At 41.1% G+C, this 17,742-nt stretch overlaps 2 protein-coding genes across 4 annotated transcripts in view; both read right to left on the bottom strand.

Moving 5' to 3' along the window:
• Window positions 1–17,742, bottom strand: part of LOC126022747 (small nuclear ribonucleoprotein E) — a 417,272-nt gene that overhangs the window by 308,250 nt on the left and 91,280 nt on the right. The gene's annotated exons all lie outside the window — the stretch shown is intronic.
• The window catches only part of LHFPL3 (LHFPL tetraspan subfamily member 3), a 650,778-nt gene continuing 634,949 nt past the window's right edge, over window positions 1,914–17,742 (bottom strand). For all 3 annotated transcript variants that reach the window (XM_049783636.1, XM_049783642.1, XM_049783630.1), the window contains one exon: window positions 1,914–4,279. Coding sequence is in view for 1 of the 3 variants with exons in the window: in XM_049783630.1 (XP_049639587.1) it covers window positions 4,251–4,279 (29 nt within the window). In the remaining 2 variants the exon portion in view is untranslated. The remainder of the gene's footprint in view (window positions 4,280–17,742) is intronic.

The raw sequence follows: 17,742 nt of genomic DNA, 5'->3' as shown, positions 1-17,742 counted from the left end.
CAGATCAATGAGATTATTTTATGCTTATCTCTCTCCCTCTGACTTATTTCACTCAACATAATAGTCTCCAAATCTATCCATGTATAAGCAAATTTTGTGACTTTATTTCTTCTAACAACTACATAGTATTCCATGTCACCTACATAGTATTTCATGTATAGATGTACCACGGTTTCTTTAGCCATTCATCTGTTGTTGGGCATCTGTGTTGTTTCCAGATTCTAGCTATTGTAAATAGTGCTGCTATGAACATAGCAATGCAGAGGGCATTATTGTATCATGTTTTTGTGGTCCTAGGGTATATCCCTCGGAGTTCCCCTGAGTTTTCAATTTATGGTTACAAATGTCACACTAATGATCTACAGTAGGGTGGTAAGAATGTAGTTCAGTTATGAAGCTCTTGCTTTCTTTGTAAGATCCTTGGATCAATTCCTGATGCTGCAAAAATAAAAACAAAACTCAATAAATAAAATCTTCGTGGCCTGAGGAATAGTATATGAAGTAAAGTTCTTGTATTGCCTGCAAACAAAACAAAACAAAACAAAAAACAAAACAATCCTGGGGTCAGAGACATAGCACAGCAGTAGGGTGTTTGCCTTGCATGCAGCTGATCCAGGATGGATAGTGGATTGAATCCTGGCATCCCATATGGTTCCCTCCCCCCCCCCATGCCAGCCAGGAGCAATTTCTGAGTGAAGAGCCAGGAGTAACCCCTAAACACTGCTGAATATGACCAAAAACAAAACAAAACAAAACAAAACAAAACAAAAAACAATTCCATTTGCACCATCAACACCAGGTATGGTCCCTTTGCAAGGCCAGGGGCCACTCCTAGGCACAGAGTCTGGAGTAGCCCTAGCACTGTGGATGTGGTTGAATTCCTTGTATCCACCACTCTTTCCAATTATCTGCAGCATTTTCAGAACAGAGGCTATATTTTGTTTATTGTTTATTTATTCTTTGGGTTTTGGGACCTATCTGGTAGGGCTTAGGGGATTCTGTGATTAGGGAGTACTTTTGGTGTTGCTCAAGGATTCTATGAGTGTTGATGATGGAACCTCGGTGGCTCCCATGCAAGGCAGATGCCTTATACACTGTACTATCTCTCTGGCCTCTCCTTCAATGTTGTGTATATAGTATATGGGGCAGGAGTGATTATTTATTGACTATTTTCTACCTGTCAAATACAACACTATGGGGACCAGAGAGATAACACAGTGGTAGGGCATTTGCCTTGCATGCAGCCAACCCGGGAGGGACCTGGTTTGATTCCCAGCATCCCATTTGGTACCCCAGCTTGCCAGGGGTGATTTCTGAATGCAGAGCCAGGAAGCACCGCTGGGTGTGGCCCCCAACCCAATCAATAAAGTTTAAAAAAAGATAATATTTATGGATATAAATGTAGGGGTCAGATGTTATTATCTGTGTCTGTTTTATAAATAAATATACTGAAACTTTGAGTTGGTCATAGTCATCAGTAAATGAAGAAGCTGGCATTGGCATCCTACCAGATAACACATATTTAGGGTTAATTATTGCTGAAGGACACTTATATCCATGGCTTAGATGCCTATTTTCATTTTGCAAAGTGGAAGTTGAACAATTCATTGGATACTGCAGGTTAAGTTTTATTTGAAGAGTCTGGCTATTAGTGATCAATTTCATTCCACTGAGTATACGAGGATTAGCTTGAAGGTATGTCTATATTTGTCTAGGAGAGTCTTTGGAGATGCTAAACATGTCTTCTACATGACATTCTTCCTGCATATCTAATCAATGTTATTGGCAAAGATGAAACTTGGCAGCAAAAAGATTTTCTGAAAATAGATTTTTTTTGGTCACATCATCATCTGTCACTGGATTGCTGGATATATACTGAACACATGGAATATATGCCACATTACTACACAATCTTTTAAGTAACAAAATCTTATTTTTATTTTTATTTTTACAGAAATTCAGATATTCCAACAAATTTCTTTACATTTCCTGGACCTTAAAAAAATTACACACAACTTTTGGACGCAATATAACAGAACAGAATGAGAAAGGGAGCCACTTTCTTTATTTCTTTTAAAAAAGATAAAAACAACTTCTTATACTTAACATTTAGTGATTTACATGTGTATTATCTATGTACAAATGGTACATCATCAACCCATCTTCAGAGCACTGTGGCATGTTAAATTACACTTAGGTTTTATGAGAAAAATATTTAAAATAATTTCATGTAGATAGGAAGCACTTTTCATAATTTGTAAAATCACTATTGGTGCTATAGGACTCCCAGTGGAAGCTGCAATTTATATGGACTAGGAAAAATCAACACCTTATATTTTATTTTAAATAAAGTGAGTCATTGGAATTGAGTACTGGCTATTTTCTTTAGATAGGATGTGGGTTCTCCAGTGTTTCATAGTGTCAACTATTTCCAATGATATCTAAATAAAATATGGGTTCTTGAAAAGTTGTGTGTAATTAAATTTAGTAAGTAGGGTATTTTGAATATAGTGGAGAGCTAATATTTAAAGAAACAAATAACTCCCAGAATTGTTAATAATTGAGTTAGAGATAACGAGTAGTCCCTTACTTGTATTTTTAAAAAAGAAAAGCCATATCTCTGTAAATTGTGTTTCACTTATTGGAGCATACCTGCAATAGATTTTCAGCCACTTGAAACATCATTTCACTTTTGGTTAAAAGAAAGCCAATACTAGAGTCATTTAGCTAAAATTGTTATGTGGTCTGAAAAAGAGAGGGTAAGAGAAATCTATCTTCCTGTTTTATCCTCCAGCAGATGTTTTTTTTTTTTTTTTGCTAAATTCATCTTATTTTAATTCTATGAATGAAAGCATTGTATATGCCCATATTTTTCTCAAGTAAAGAACATAATTTGATTTACACTGATAATTTCTGCATGTACATTTTAGCTTGTATTCACTTTCAAGCTATTGGCTACTTCACAGTTAAATATTTTTTGTTGTTGTTGCATGTTGTAGGCTATGTATTGTGGATGATGGGGAGTGAAGAAAGCCTGGGAGTGGAAGAACATCAAAGACAACTGATCAGTTATAACTACTGTCAAATGCTAACCAACCCCAAAATTTTTGAGTATTATTTGAAGTAAACGTTAGTAAACAAAAAGTCAACTTACTCTTACCAAGTTTCTTTGACCTGTATAAGTATATATTCATTTATTTCTAAGGCTATTAAATTGTTATTTTTGTTAGTACCACTTACTATTATTTAGAAATAGGATTAATGGAATACTTTTTTTTTAAAAAAACAAAAATGATGTCAGTAAAGAAAAGGATATAAATTTCTGATGGCATATATGGTAAAGAAATAGGAGGGGAAAAAGAGATATCTTAGATACCTATTTATAAAGTGTATTAAATTCCTATGCATATACTAGGGAGAATTAGAAAAAGTGTTTATTTGATAGTATCCTATATATTACATGTGAGCATCCATGGTGAAAATGAGCTTTCTAGATTTTTCAGTAATAGTGTTTCCTGAAAGACATAGAATTCCTCGGGAACCTATAATGTAAAGATGTACTTCCTGTAATATACAGCTGGATGAGTAATAGTATATGTCAAACACACTTTCTCAGTAATAACTTGTATAGACAGATTAAACTGAACAAAGACTTGGTAAAAAGTTTGAAGCGGTACATCTCTTAACAGAGTGACTGCAACTAATTACACAGTGATATGAATGGCAGAGATGGGGACCCAGGGATGGTGGAAACATTCAGAGGCATTTTCTAAGACTCTTGCTTAACAAATGGTGCTTGATCAGCCTCTTGGCTACTGAGATCCTAATAATTTAGATTGACTGCCTTTTTTAAAAACGACATTGAAAGATTAAAGCTTTTAGTTTTCAGTTTGATTAAAAAAGGACAGTTTACAAACCTCAGTACATACATATTTTACATGTTAATGCTAGCACAAGTGTATTTCTCTTTCTTAATGTAGTTCTTGAATGTAATTTCTCGTGAATGTTATCTGATCTTATTCAATGACAGTTTCCAATGAGCTGGTGGTGTTTGATCCATGTATCTTTTTTCCAGAAAACACTTCCATCTCTGCCCATCTAGATTTAGAAGTTGCTTTCATGAGAGGGTGCTTCACTCATGCCCGTATCCATCTCTGTACTCTGAATTCTCCCAAGCATCTTCCTTTTGGATGTTGATGTACAAAAGCTGTTGTTTGATTTGTTTAGCTGTTATTTGACTGGTTTTGTGCTCATTCTAGAGAATATTGGCTTAGCAGAACTGCAGAAAGGGTAGGGAGAGAAAGAAGAGAAAGGAAAAAAAATGCATCATTTTCTGTTAGAAGAGTTTTCAACTTAATACATATCACAGAAAACCCACACCATCAAAAGGTTCAGACATAGTTTTTGACTTGTATCAAAGGATATGGGAAAGTTTGGCTTTTCTGTTCTACAAAACTGCAGCCTTTGACCAGACTGTCCTCCTATAACCAACCCAAAGATAACAGGCAGCTTTGAAGGAACAAGAAATTTAGATGGGTGGGTGCTGATTCCAAGCATCATTGTCTTTTTCCCTGCCCAGCATAAGGTATATTTCACTTGAGTCATTTATTTTCTTTTTGACTTCGTCCATTATGTAATCATATAATAATAACTACAAAAGAAATGATTATAAAGGCAAATCATCCACAGGTCAATTACCTTGACATACCAATTGTTTTCTTTTTTGTTTGTCTTTGGGTCACATCCGGTGGCACTCAGGGGTTACTCTTGGCTCTGTGCTCAGAAATTACTCCAGACAGTCTTTTTTTTGTTTTTTTGTTTTTTTGTTTTTTTTTTTGTTTTTTTGGGGCCACACCGGGTGACGCTCAGGGGTTACTCCTGGCTATGCGCTCAGAAGTCGCTCCTGGCTTGGGGGACCATATGGGACACCGGGGGCGCGGTCTGTCCTAGGCCAGCGCAGGCAAGGCAGGCACCTTACCTCTAGCGCCACCGCCCGGCCCCTAGACAGTCTTGGAGAACCATATGGAATGGCGAGGAGTGGGTCAGCCATGTGCAAGGCAAACGCCCTACTTGCTGTGCTATTGTTCCACCCCTTGACTTTTTTTTTTTTTTTGGTTTTTCGGGCCACACCCATTTGATGCTCAGGGGTAACTCCTGGCTAAGCGCTCAGAAATTGCCCCTGGCTTGGGGGACCATATGGGACTCTGGGGGATTGAACCTCAGTCCTTTCTTGGCTAGCGCTTGCAAGGCAGACACCTTACCTCTAGCGCCCCCTCACCGCCCCCCCCCTTTTTTTGTCTTTTGGGTCACACCCGGCAGCACTTAGGGGTTACTCCTGGCTCTATGCCCAGAAATCGCCCCTGGCAGGCACAGGGGACCATATGGGATGCCTGGCAGGCACAGGGGACCATATGGGATGCCAGGATTTGAACCGCTGTCCTGCAGAAAAGGCAAACGCCTTACCTCCATGCTATCTCTCTGGCCTCTTGTTCATGATTTTTAAAATTTGTAGTTTAGGTAACAAAACTGCATTAGTGTTAACATTTATAGCTTAGATATACATCATTCTGTGCCTTCATCACCAAAAGAGAGCTTGAATCTCTCTACTACTGTCCTTATTTCACTTCTAGTCTTCCTCCTCCTACTGCTTGGTCATTTCAGCTTTTCAATAAAAGGCCAAGGGTTTGTCATAATTCAATATTGTCTATGACCTTGTTTTCTTTTCCTGTATGCCACAGATGAGTGAGATATTCCATCCAGTATGTTTTTCTCTCTCTGACTTACGTTGTTTAACATAGTGCCTTCCATTTCCATCAAAGTTGCAGTAAAAGTATATATATATATATATATATATATATATATATATATATATATACATACATACATATGTATATAGTTTGGATCATATACGATATTTTTAGCATAATTTTTATGGTTTTACAGTTGCAAACATCAAGATATTTTTAGCTACACCCCTGCATCTCTCAGGGCTTACACTTAATTCTGTGTTCAGGGATCACTTCTGGAAGAGCTCAGGGGACTATCTGGGGTGCTGGATATTGAATTTGGGGTGAGAGTTCTATTATTTAGCTCCTTAGGATTGATCTCTTCTTTTTTCTTTTTTTTTTTCCACAATGATCAGGGGTTACTCCTGACTCTTCACTCAAGAACTACGCCAGACGGTGCTTAGGCCATATGGATGACAAAAAATCAAAGCCGGGTTAGCTGTATGCAAGGCATGGACTCTATTGTACTATCACTATCCCAGAATCAGTTTCTAATGGTTGTATAATTTTCCATTCCATCCTTTCCATTTCACATTCAAAATTCCATCCTAAACAGGTTTTTTTTTGTTGGTTTGGTTTGGTTTGGTTTTTGGGTCACACCTGGAGGCATTCAGGGGTTACTCCTGTCTCTGAGCTCAGAAATCACTTCTGGCAGGCTCGAGGGACCACAGGGGATGCTGGGAATCTAACCACAAGGAAGGAAGGAAGGAAGGAAGGAAGGAAGGAAGGAAGGAAGGAAGGAAGGAATGGAAAAAGAAAGAAAGAAAGTCCTGGGTTGGCTGTGTGCAAGGCAAATGCCCTACTGCTGTACTATCTCTCTGGCTGGGAACTGAACCACAAGAAAGAAAGAAAGGAAGGAAGGAAGGAAGTAAGGAAGGAAGGAAGAAAGGAAGGAAGGAAGGAAGGAAGGAAGGAAGGAAGGAAGGAAAGGAAAAAAGAAAGTCAGTCCTTGCTTGGCTGTGTGCAAGGCAAATGCCCTACTGCTATACTATCTCTCTGGTCCTATGTAGTTGGTTTTTAATGTCTTTATTATCAAGAAAAAGTATTCAAAACTTTTTTTTGTTCTTTTCCTTTTTTTTTTTTTTGAATGTGGGGGTCACATCTGGTAGTTGTTCAGAATTTACTCTGGATTGTATTCTCAGAGGTCAGTCCTGGGGTAGTGGGGATCAACCCTGGGTTTGCTGAATGCAAAGCAAACATTTCATGCTGAATTATTCCTCTGGCCCCATTATTCATTTTTGATGAGTTTTTTTCCCCCCCAAACCTTGTACTGGGTGGAGGTTTCCCTTTATTCTGTGCTAAGGAGTCACTCTTAGCAGTGCTCAGGGTACCATGTGCTGCCATGAATTAAGCCAGTTCTAGCTAGCTGCATGCAAGGCAAGCATCTTAACCCCTGGGCTATCTTTCTGGCCCCTCTGGCTATTTAAAATTCTTCTCTTAAGACAAATTCTTATAGAATAGTTGCTTTTCTTTTTCTCCAACATATTGGAACCATTTTTATATTGCTATACTCCATTCTTTGGTTGATTTTAATAATCTGGCATTGTTATAGGAAAGTGCCTATTATATTTTGAAGTTGAGAAATGCACCTCACTGGTCACATTTGGACTGAAAACAAACAGCTTAAGGTTTTACATCACAGAGCACTTAGAAACACAAATTATAATCAAACAAATGTGCCATTTTTCAGTTATAGTCCTTGTTCCACATCATAAGAGAAGATTATGGTTTCTAAATGAGCACTAGAGAATCTGATGATTCCATGGTTGTTTCTAGTATTATCTCCTTGTTTCCCAACATGCTTAACAGAATCTTATGCATATTATGATTTTAAGTAACTTCTCTTAGGAAAAGAACTCACAGTTACTTTAATGTATCCAGACTACACAAGGGATAATTGAAATATGATCATGTCATTATGATGATTAGTCTGTAATGGTTTCCAAGACTGAATCATGCTGCTAAAAATTCTGCGGATGAGAATGTTTTCTTCAGACATTGTAAAAGAGCAGCATAAACTGTTCATGTATTTTACATGGTACTGTTTTGGTTCTGAATCTTTTTTTTTTTTGTGTGTGTGGTTTTTGGGTCACACCCGGCAATGCTCAGGGGTTATTCCTGGCTCCATGCTCAGAAATTGCTCCTGGTAGGCACGGGGGACTATATGGGATGCCGGGATTTGAACTGATGACCTTCTGCATGAAAGGCAAATGCCTTACCTCCATGCTATCTCTCTGGCCCCTTAGTTCTGAATCTTGAGTGACCTCTTCTCTGGTACCATGGAAGTGCTGGCTAAATGAAATTCAAAGTTGTGTTTGTGCACCTATATATATATTTGTCCTATCATTATTCACTCTGAATCAGATTTCCTGTTGGTATTCCACAAAGCTGAATGCCTGGGTTTTCTGGTAAGTTCCATGAAAGATGCTAGCTGGGATAGGGGAAAAGTGGCGGGGTGGGGGTGGGGGTATAAAACATTTTAGGTGCACAGGGAAATGAGTGCTGAAAGTGCTATGTATAGGCAAGTGCCCACGCGTCTGATGCAGGGAGAGAGGGAGGCAAGGTGAAATTCCCCATTTTCCTGAGATAGATATATTCTTAATTTTATGATACTAAAGCCTGCTTTGGTGTCAACTACATGTGGATATATAGGAACCAGACGGAGACTTTTCCATTTCCTTTTTCTCTGACTATAGCTCATTTAGATTAATGACACTGCAGGGCACTGGGAAGACAGCAAATGGGTGAAAGGGCTTCAGATCAGATTCCTAAAACACTGACACTCACACCTGGAGAGAGAAGAAAGTTTTCTACAGGGCAGAAAACTCTCCACCTTTCTCTCAGATGGTCTTTCCATGCCCTTTTTTTTTTTCGGTTTTGGTTTTTGAACCACACCCAGTGACGATCAGGGGTTACTCCTGACTATGTGCTTAGAAATTGCTCCTGGCTTGGGGGACCATATAGGACACCGGAGGATCAAACCAAGGTCCATCCTAGGTCAGTTTCACACAAGGCAAACACCCTTCCACTGAGCTCTGGTCCCTCCATGGCCTTTCTATGGTCTTTCCATGCATCTGCTCTGCTGGTGGTAGTCTAAATTCCTAAATGGACCTCTCACTGTCATCCAACCAGTGATGACTCAACTCCTCTTCCTTAAAGTTTTTCTTTCTCAACATTATCAACAGTGGGAATATGAGTTGTGGTCTTTCCAAGTGTCCTGTTGGTGAGGCCAGGCAGTGGAGTGAATGGAAAAATGAGATTATTGTTTGTTTGGTTTTGGACGACACCTAGTGACACTCAGGAGTAACTCCTGGCTCTGTGCTTTGAAATCACTCCTGGCAGGCTCAGGAAATCATATGGGATGCCAAAAAAACCCCAAACCAAAACAAAACAAAACCAAAAAAAAAAAAATCATATGGTATGCAGGGGATCAAACTTGGGTCTGTCCTGGGTTGTCAGCATGCAAGGCAAACATTCTACCACAACACTATCTAACTGGAAAACAAGATTTAAGTTGGGTCTAGGATATATAGAGGCTGTGATGTTCTTTGGGAAAAAGCTATAAAGAGTCATTCACACTCGGGTCATGCAAACACAGAGGAGGGGCTCCTTAAATTTTACACATTACTCACTCATTTGTCGCACCCTAGTCCCAGCCCTCCCTTGTGACTAGGTAGGCCTTCATGAGGCCTCTTTTCCTTGTGTTTCAGTTACTTAGATGCTGCTACCACTGTGCATTTTTTTCCTTCTTGTTTCATGTTACTACCGTGCAACAGGAACCCCAGGGCCTTCAAGAATTTTGCAGGCTGTGCGAAGCTAAAAATAATACAGAGCGTTTGTGCTAGTGGATATCAGAACAGAAACATTTCCCCCCAAATATCAGAAAACATTAGAAGAGTAAAATTGGAAAGCTAGACAATGACTAAATGGCATGTGCAATAATTTTCTACCTGCAGGCTCAGAAGGGCTTTAGCTCTTCAAAGAAATTTGTGAAGCCAGCAGGTGGAAGAGGATAAAAATCAGGGTTTTCTTCCCTCTCTGATCTGCTACTGGACCTACAGTCTACAGATTGATATGCGACACGGGGCCAGTTTACAGAATCTGGTGGAGGTATGTGTGTAGTTATGCTGTGATCTTCACCTTGTAAAACATTCCACTTTCCCCCCCAAAACATTTATGAACATTTCCCATACACTGTGATGCGGCCAGCAGAGCTCAGGGGAAGCAATTTAAAAGATGTCATCATTTCCCAGGTTTGTAGAGAGCAGGACTGAATAAATAAGTCATTCAATGCTTTCCTGGATCTCTGTGCAGTCAGGTTTATCCTTGTAACATGTCATGGGTTCTGAGTTGCCCATGTTCTACTTCCAAAGGGTTTTTTGCAAATTCTTTTGAAAGCTGTCATTGGAATCACTGCTCATGAGAGCAGCATGTGTAATGGCCAGTTTGCCTACCCCCCAAAGTTCAATTGTAGAATTTTCTGTGCACTGTAGACTTTTGAAAGGTCTCTGGTGGTTGGCATCCATTGATTGTTCTTTTCTGACCTATTCATCTAGGGCCTGGAGCCAGTGGGCCCTGAGGTGGAGAAACTAGTGGGAGGGTAAGGCTTGATGAAACTTGGCTGTGAAAATGAATGGGAGAAATAGCAAGTCAAGTTTTTACTTGTTGGCTAGAGTGCTTTGCCGTTTTCTCTTATTCTGTTGTTTCAAATTGCAGGTACTTTTAACAGCCTTCTGATTACCCTTCATGTCTGGGTGGCTGAAAACAGTCTCCTGGAAATAACATTTTATGCCCTAAGTCCTCAGGAAATGCAGACAGGACTTAACCACAGTGCGTATGGCTGGTGCAAGTCAGTTGTAGAGTCCTCTCCATTCTTTTCACTGAAACATGTGTCTGTGTTACCTTCCCTTGAAGCTGGGCATCATAAATATTTTAATGGTGGTTAAAAAAATCCATGAACACTAACTCTCTCTCTCTCTCTCTCTCTCTCTCTCTCTCTCTCTCTCTCTCTCTCTCTCTCTCTCTTTCTCCCCCCTCCCCCTCTCCCCCTCTCTCCCTCTCTCCTCCTGTCCCCTCTCTTCCCTCTCTCCCCCTCTCTCCCTCTCTTCCCATCTCCCCCTCTCCCCCTCTCTCCCCCCCTCTCTCCTTCTTCCTCTTTCTCTTCCTCTCCCTCCCTCTCTCTCTCTTTCCTCTTTCTGTCCTGACAGCATTCAGGAATGAGCCTTGGGGGTACTCAGAGGACCTTGATGCAGATTAATCCCTGCTGTGCTGTGCGGTCCGGGAAGTCATCCTCTCTCTGCTTTCTCTCAGGACAACACTGAGGGCTTTCCCTAGTCCCCAGTATACTGTGACCGAGTCTCGCGACCAGTCTGGGGTTGACTAGCTTCTGAAGGGCCCGCCCCTGGCCTCCCTTTGACCTTTGCTGGGCTCTGGCTTCTCCATTTCCTCCTGTGGAGATGGTGAGGTAACACCCGTCTCCCCTTATTTTTGGAGAAGCTGTAAAACTGGACTGAAATGGGGCCCGAGAGATAGCACAGCAGGGAGGGCATTTGCCTTGCATGCATCTGACCTGGTTTCAATCCCTGGCATCTCATGTAGTCCCCTGAGCCTGCCAGGAGTGATTCCTGAGCACAGAGCCAGTAGTAATCCCTGAGCACTGCCAGGTGTAGCCCCCAAACAAAAATCATACCAACCACAGTGTGTCCACAGATCTTGGCACCTTGTCCGGGAGCCGGCTAGATCCAGGGACACCCCAGTACTCTTGTCCTGGGAACACCTGACCAGGTGGCTTGTGGTCTCAGATGTGGACTTTGTCTCTGAGGTTGGGCACAAAGCCTCCTGGATCTGCATTTTGTCGCCTCCTTGCTCAAAGGAGCCCCCAAACTTCCCAAACAGCTCACTCCTATTATTGTCTGCTCAGTGCATTTATTGACCCCTGGGTAAATAGTATTTACAATACTATTGAGCTGGGTTCCCAGCTCCGAGGTGGTGGCCTGCCTGACTGTCCCAATCAAAGAACATATCCCTAAACATAAAAGAAAAAAAAAGAAGAAAAAACATCAACAAAATAAAATTGACCAGGGTCAGAGCAATAGTAAAACAGATATAGTGTTTTCCTTTCACATGGCAGATCTGGCTTTGATCCTCGGCATCCCATATGACCCACCTAAGCACTGCTAGGAATAATTCCTGAGCATTGCCAGGTGTGGCTCCAAAACAAACAAACAAACAAACAAACAAATGACCATTTTAACCATATTTTTTGGGGGGTCACAGCTGACTTCTCAAGGGTTACTCCTGAAAATGTTGAGATGCTACATATAAAATATTTCCAAGAAGTAACTGCTTCCCATCTTAAGTATTTTTTAGGGGTTTTGTTTTGGGCCACATTCAGTGGTGCTCAGGGATTACTCCTGGCTCTGTACTCAGGAACTTTGTGGTGCTCAGGATATGTACAAGATTTGCTGTACTATTGCTTTGACCCTCATCTTTTTTTTTTTTTTTTGTTGTTGTTGTTTTTCGGGTCACACCCGTTTGATGCTCAGGGGTTACTCCTGGCTAAGCGCTCAGAAATTACCCCTGGCTTGGGGGGACCATATGGGACGCCGGGGGATCGAACCGTGGTCCTTCCTTGGCTAGCGCTTGCAAGGCAGACACCTTACCTCTAGCGCCACCTCACCGGCCCCAACTTTGACCCTCATCTTAACGCTTTTTAAGTTTTGTAGTGTTGCATATATTCATATTGTTGGGAAACAAATCTCTAAAATTTTTCAGGTTTGCAAAGTTGAAGCTTTATAGTCATTAAACAACATTCCTCTCCTTGACTCAGCCCTCTTATCTCCCTTAATTTGAACTACTTTTGTCTCTTGGTTATGAATAATGTTGCTATGGACATAGCTATATAAATACTTTTTCAGATCCTGCTTTCAGGTATTTTTTTTCTATACACAGAAGTAGGATTACTGGGTTATATAAGAGCTTTATTGGGGGGCTGGGACCATACCTAGAGGTGCTTTAGGACTTATTTCTTGTTCTGTGCTCAGGGATTATTCCTGAAAGTGCTTGGGGATTATATGAGGCTCCAGAGATTCACAACTATGGTGCTTTATTATGGCAGCCAAGAAAATTAAGATAGATATCAACTCTTTTTGCCATCCTTTTTAGGTTAATAGCCTAACACACTGACTGGTTGGCCACAGAGACCTTGCCAACCTTTTAAAAAAAATAATTGAGACTCCATGGTTTACAATACTATTAATAATGGTTTTCATGCACTTAATTTCAATACCACCATCAATAGTGTATTTATATTTCTCTTCCAAGGATCCCAGCACCATCCACTGTGTGGATTCATTGTGTGGATCAGTTCTCCCATTCGTACCTTTGTTGCTACCTCACAGTATATCTAAGTTTCACATATGAGAGATTATTCTGTATCTGTCCCTTTCCTTCTGCCTGATTTCATTCATCATAATATCTTGTACTTCCATGTTGCTGCAAATTGCATGATTTTATTCTTTGTTGGAGTTGCAAATATAGTATATATACTATAATTTCCTGATCTATAGTTGGGCATTTGGACTATTTCTATATAATTCTGTATATCTTGTAGGCCAACCTTTTTTTGAGAGGCAGGTAGGTATCCTGAATCTTAGAGAGATTAAATTTGCCTAAAGTATTTCAAGAACTGGATTAAAATTCTTCCCTAGAGGTTAAGGCATTTGTCTTTCCTGGCTGACTCTTATTTAATCCCTGGTACCACATATGGTCCCTGGGCTTTGAGCTGGTAGCAGCACTGAGCAATGCAGGGTATAATTCTTACAAACCCCTCTTGCCTCCAACCCAAGAACTCTAATCTATGGTGGTGTGGATTAAATAGTAGAGCATATGCCTTGCAAGTAAGAGGCCCTGAATTTGATCTCTAAAACTCCATATGGATCCTCCACCCAGCAGCAATTCAAGGCATGGCTATTAGTCCCCAAGAATTGACAGGAGTGTTGTGGGCCCCAGAACAATTAAGAAATAAAACAATGCTGATATAGAATGTTCCTTCTCCACCAGTTTTCCTATTCCCCCATCCTCACCCCCCAGGAAAGTGTTTTTCCTATAAGCTCAAAATCAAGTGTGCCCAGACTTTCCTTTCAGCTCGAGTCTAGCCTGTAAATTGCCCTCTGAAGCTCTCCATGAAGTCATGGAATCTGGTCTAAAAACTGTTGTTATACCCCCTGCTGTCTCTTTCATACAGTTTCACAAATTTCCTAATTTACCTGGTTTCCTTTCACTGAAGTAAAGCATTAGAAGCTTGCTGTGAGGCAGAAAAGCCAATGGACTGAACAGAGGATAAGAGATGATGACCCAGGGGAAAGACAGATGATTAGGATTTCAGAGAGAAAGGCTCTAGAGGTGACTGAAGGCTGTTCTGAAATGGTGATAGGGAAGATATCAACAAACTCAGCAGACTCATCTAGAAACAGGTCCTGGTCTGGGACCTATTTCATAAATGATTATACCTCTCCCACCCTCTTAATATGTATATGTTCCCTTCTAAAGTTACTGAAGTATCGATAAAATTACTTTGGTAATAGTAATTATGTGCTCCATCCCCTACCTTAGGGAATCCTCAAAGCCAACACGGCTGCTTTCTTGGGTGGGGCCCATCCTGGACCACAGTCTCCTGGTACTTGTTAGTATCAGATCCCTGGCTCCTTCTGGGACTTTCTGGCTCAATAGTAAGTGTTGTGTATGTAAATATTTTAGGGGATTAGTATGTTACTGACCCTAACCTGATTGGTGATTGTGCCCTACCCTAGGGTGTGACCTGGCATTCTGCCCCTACCCTAGGGTAGTACCTGATTCTGCTTCCAACACTGGTTGGTATCTGATCCCACCATTGGGATCTGATTCTGGGGGATAAAAACAAGGGTCTGTGGAAGGCAAGGTGTGGTTGGCTGGAACTGAGGCTGAGACTTTGGACTTCAGTCTTGTCCACCGAATAAAGCTAATATTTCCACAAGCCTGACTGTCTGCGAGCTGTTTACCCGCCGTTTCACCTCAGAACCGTCGGCTAGACAGGGTGGCAGACGCGTGCTCCAAGCTGGAGGGGAAAGACCTCATCCTCCATCCCTCCATCAACCTCTTGCAACTGACTTGCAACAGAAGGTCTTGAGGAAACTTTCAAGGCTATGCAAGTTGGTGAGCTGTGACTCAGCAGTAGTGTGGTATGTAGGAGACCCAGAGTTGGATCCCTGGTACTTGCAAATACAAACCCTGAGACAGATTTAAGTTTGAATCCTAATTAGGCTGTTTCCATTAAGTTTACTTTTCATCATTTTGTTTTTTATTATCAATAAACTCAGCATGATTATCATTTCATGGGATTTTTTTTAAAGGAATTAATTGAAGTACATCCTCCCAGAGAACAGTTATAGAGAATCTACAGGGTAGATTTTAGAAAAGCTGTTTCTCAGACCTACCTTTGGAGGGTTTTTTATCTTGACAAATTATAAAATAAGAAACCCACAGAGTCTGTAGTGTTCATCTAGGAAAAAACACTTTAAAAGAACTTTGCAGAGTCTTGTAGGTCCCAGGGATGGACACAAAGGCTGGAAATAAATATCATTGCATTCAGAGTTAGTTTTAGGAGGAGGTGGAGGGAAGAATTTGATGACAACCCCAGGAAAAAATTACTTCATGTTTCTTGGAGGAGGTCAGATCTTGTGGTCACAGGGCCTCTTCTGGAAACGTTTTGCTGCCAGGTGATTGTGGAGATTGTCAGGCTTCTCTAGGATGCAAACAGCTTTCTCTTTAAAAAAAAATGTGTGTGGGAATGTTACCCAGCACAACACAAGCCTTCCCCCTGGCTCAGGAACCACTGAGCCAGTACGTCAATCCTGTTGCCTACCCACTGTTTTATCTTTCTAGCTTCCAGGCATTGCACTTTGGCTTTACCCATACTAAGCTTTTCAGTCATCCGCATAACCGCTAAGTGGCTTTTTAAAAAAATTATTAATTTTGTTCTGTCTTGAGAAAACTAATTCAATGGGGTTGACTCTGGGTCACAGTCATCCAGATAACAAAAAGCAGGCCCAAAACACACCTAGTCTTGTTTTTTTTTTTTCTTGGCCATTATACTTTATTATTACTCCCAAGACAAGCATTTGAGTTAATTTTGCTTATCATTAAGCTATTTTTTATGCTCCGAAACTATGGGCTGTAGAGCCTCCATTAATAACACGTTATGACAGTGCCACCAAGTGGGTGAGCACCACAGCTGATTACTACCACAGCTAGAAATACCTACAAGCATCACAGCCAGGCATGTGTACAACACCTATCATCTTAATTGGGAAATGGGGGGAAATAAAATTAAAGAAAATAAATGAGTTGTGAGCTTGAAGGCCATTAATGAATAGCATGTAACAAATGTTTGTTGGGCTGGAGAAATAGTAGAATGACCTTGCACAGAGCCAATCTGGGTTCAAATTCTGGCATTATGTATGATTCCCTGAGCCTTATCAGAAATGAATCCTGAGCACAGCTGAGTGTGCCCCCATATCAAAACCAACAAAATAAACATGAAAATTGCTCTGAATATATTATAACAACAACAGAACAGATTTGTGATTTTTTTTTTAAATCAAAACAACAATGAGGTACCATCACACACCACAGCTACTGGCACACATCACAAAGAATAAGAACAATCAGGGCCGGAGAGATAGCATGGAGGTACGGCGTTTGCCTCTCATGCAGGAGGTCATCGGTTCGAATCCCGGCGTCCCATATATGGTCCTCCCGTGCCTGCCAGGAGCAATTTCTGAGCCTGGAGCCAGGAATAACCCCTGAGCACTGCCGGGTGTGACCCAAAAACCACACACACAAAAAAAAAAAAAAAAAAAAAAAAGAATAAGAACAATCAGTGTCGGGGATGTGGAACTCTTTTTTTGTTTGTTTGTTTTGTTTTTGGGTCACACCCAGCAGCACTCAGGGGTTATTCCTGGTTCTATGCTCAGAAATCGCCCCTGGCAGGCACAGGGGACCATATTGGAAGCCGGGATTCGAACCACCATCCTTCTGCATGAAAGGCAATTGCCTGACCTCCATGTTATCTCTCCCACTCCAGAAAGGAACTCTTATTCACTGCTGGTGGGAATGCCATCTAATCCAGCCTTTATGGAAAAAAATATGGAGATTCCTCAAAAAACTGGAAATTGGGGCCTGGAGAGATAGCACAGCGGCGTTTGCCTTCCAAGCAGCTGATCTAGGACCAAAGGTGGTTGGTTTGAATCCCGGTGTCCCATATGATCCCCCGTGCCTGCCAGGAGCTATTTCTGAGCAGACAGCCAGGAGTCACCCCTGAGCACCGCCGGGTGTGGCTCAAAAACAAAACAAAACAAAACAAAACAAAACAAAACAACAAAAACCCAAAAAAACCCCAAAAAACTGGAAATTGAGCTTCCATATAATCCAGTTATACCACTCCTAGGGATATTCCTTCCTCACACCTATATCCATTGCAGCGCTATTTACAATAGTCAGACTCTGGAGACGACCAAGATGCCTTCAACAGATGAATGTCTAAAGAAAATGTGGTGGGCCGGAGAGTTAGCATAGTGGTAGGGCATTTGCCTTGCAAGCGGCCAACCCAGGACCAATGGTGGTTCGAATCCCACATCCCATATGGTCCCCTGTGCCCGCCAGGAGCAATTTCTGAGCAGAGAACCAGGAGTAACTCCTGAGTGCTGCCGGGTATGGCTCCAAAACCAAACCTTCCTCCCCCCCCCCAAAAAAAAAGTGGTACATATACACAATAGAATATTATGCAGCCTCCAGAAGAGATGAAGTCATGAAATTTTTCTATACGTGGATGTACATGGAATCTATTATGTTGAGTAAAATAAGTCAGAGGGAGAGAGATAGACACAGAATAGTCTCACTCATCTATGGGTTTTAAGAA

The sequence above is a fragment of the Suncus etruscus genome, chromosome 1 (genome assembly GCF_024139225.1).
Source record: "Suncus etruscus isolate mSunEtr1 chromosome 1, mSunEtr1.pri.cur, whole genome shotgun sequence".
Classification (NCBI taxonomy): domain Eukaryota; kingdom Metazoa; phylum Chordata; class Mammalia; order Eulipotyphla; family Soricidae; genus Suncus; species Suncus etruscus.
Note: the sequence above shows the minus strand (reverse complement) of the source record. Positions and strands in the feature narration are given on the sequence as shown.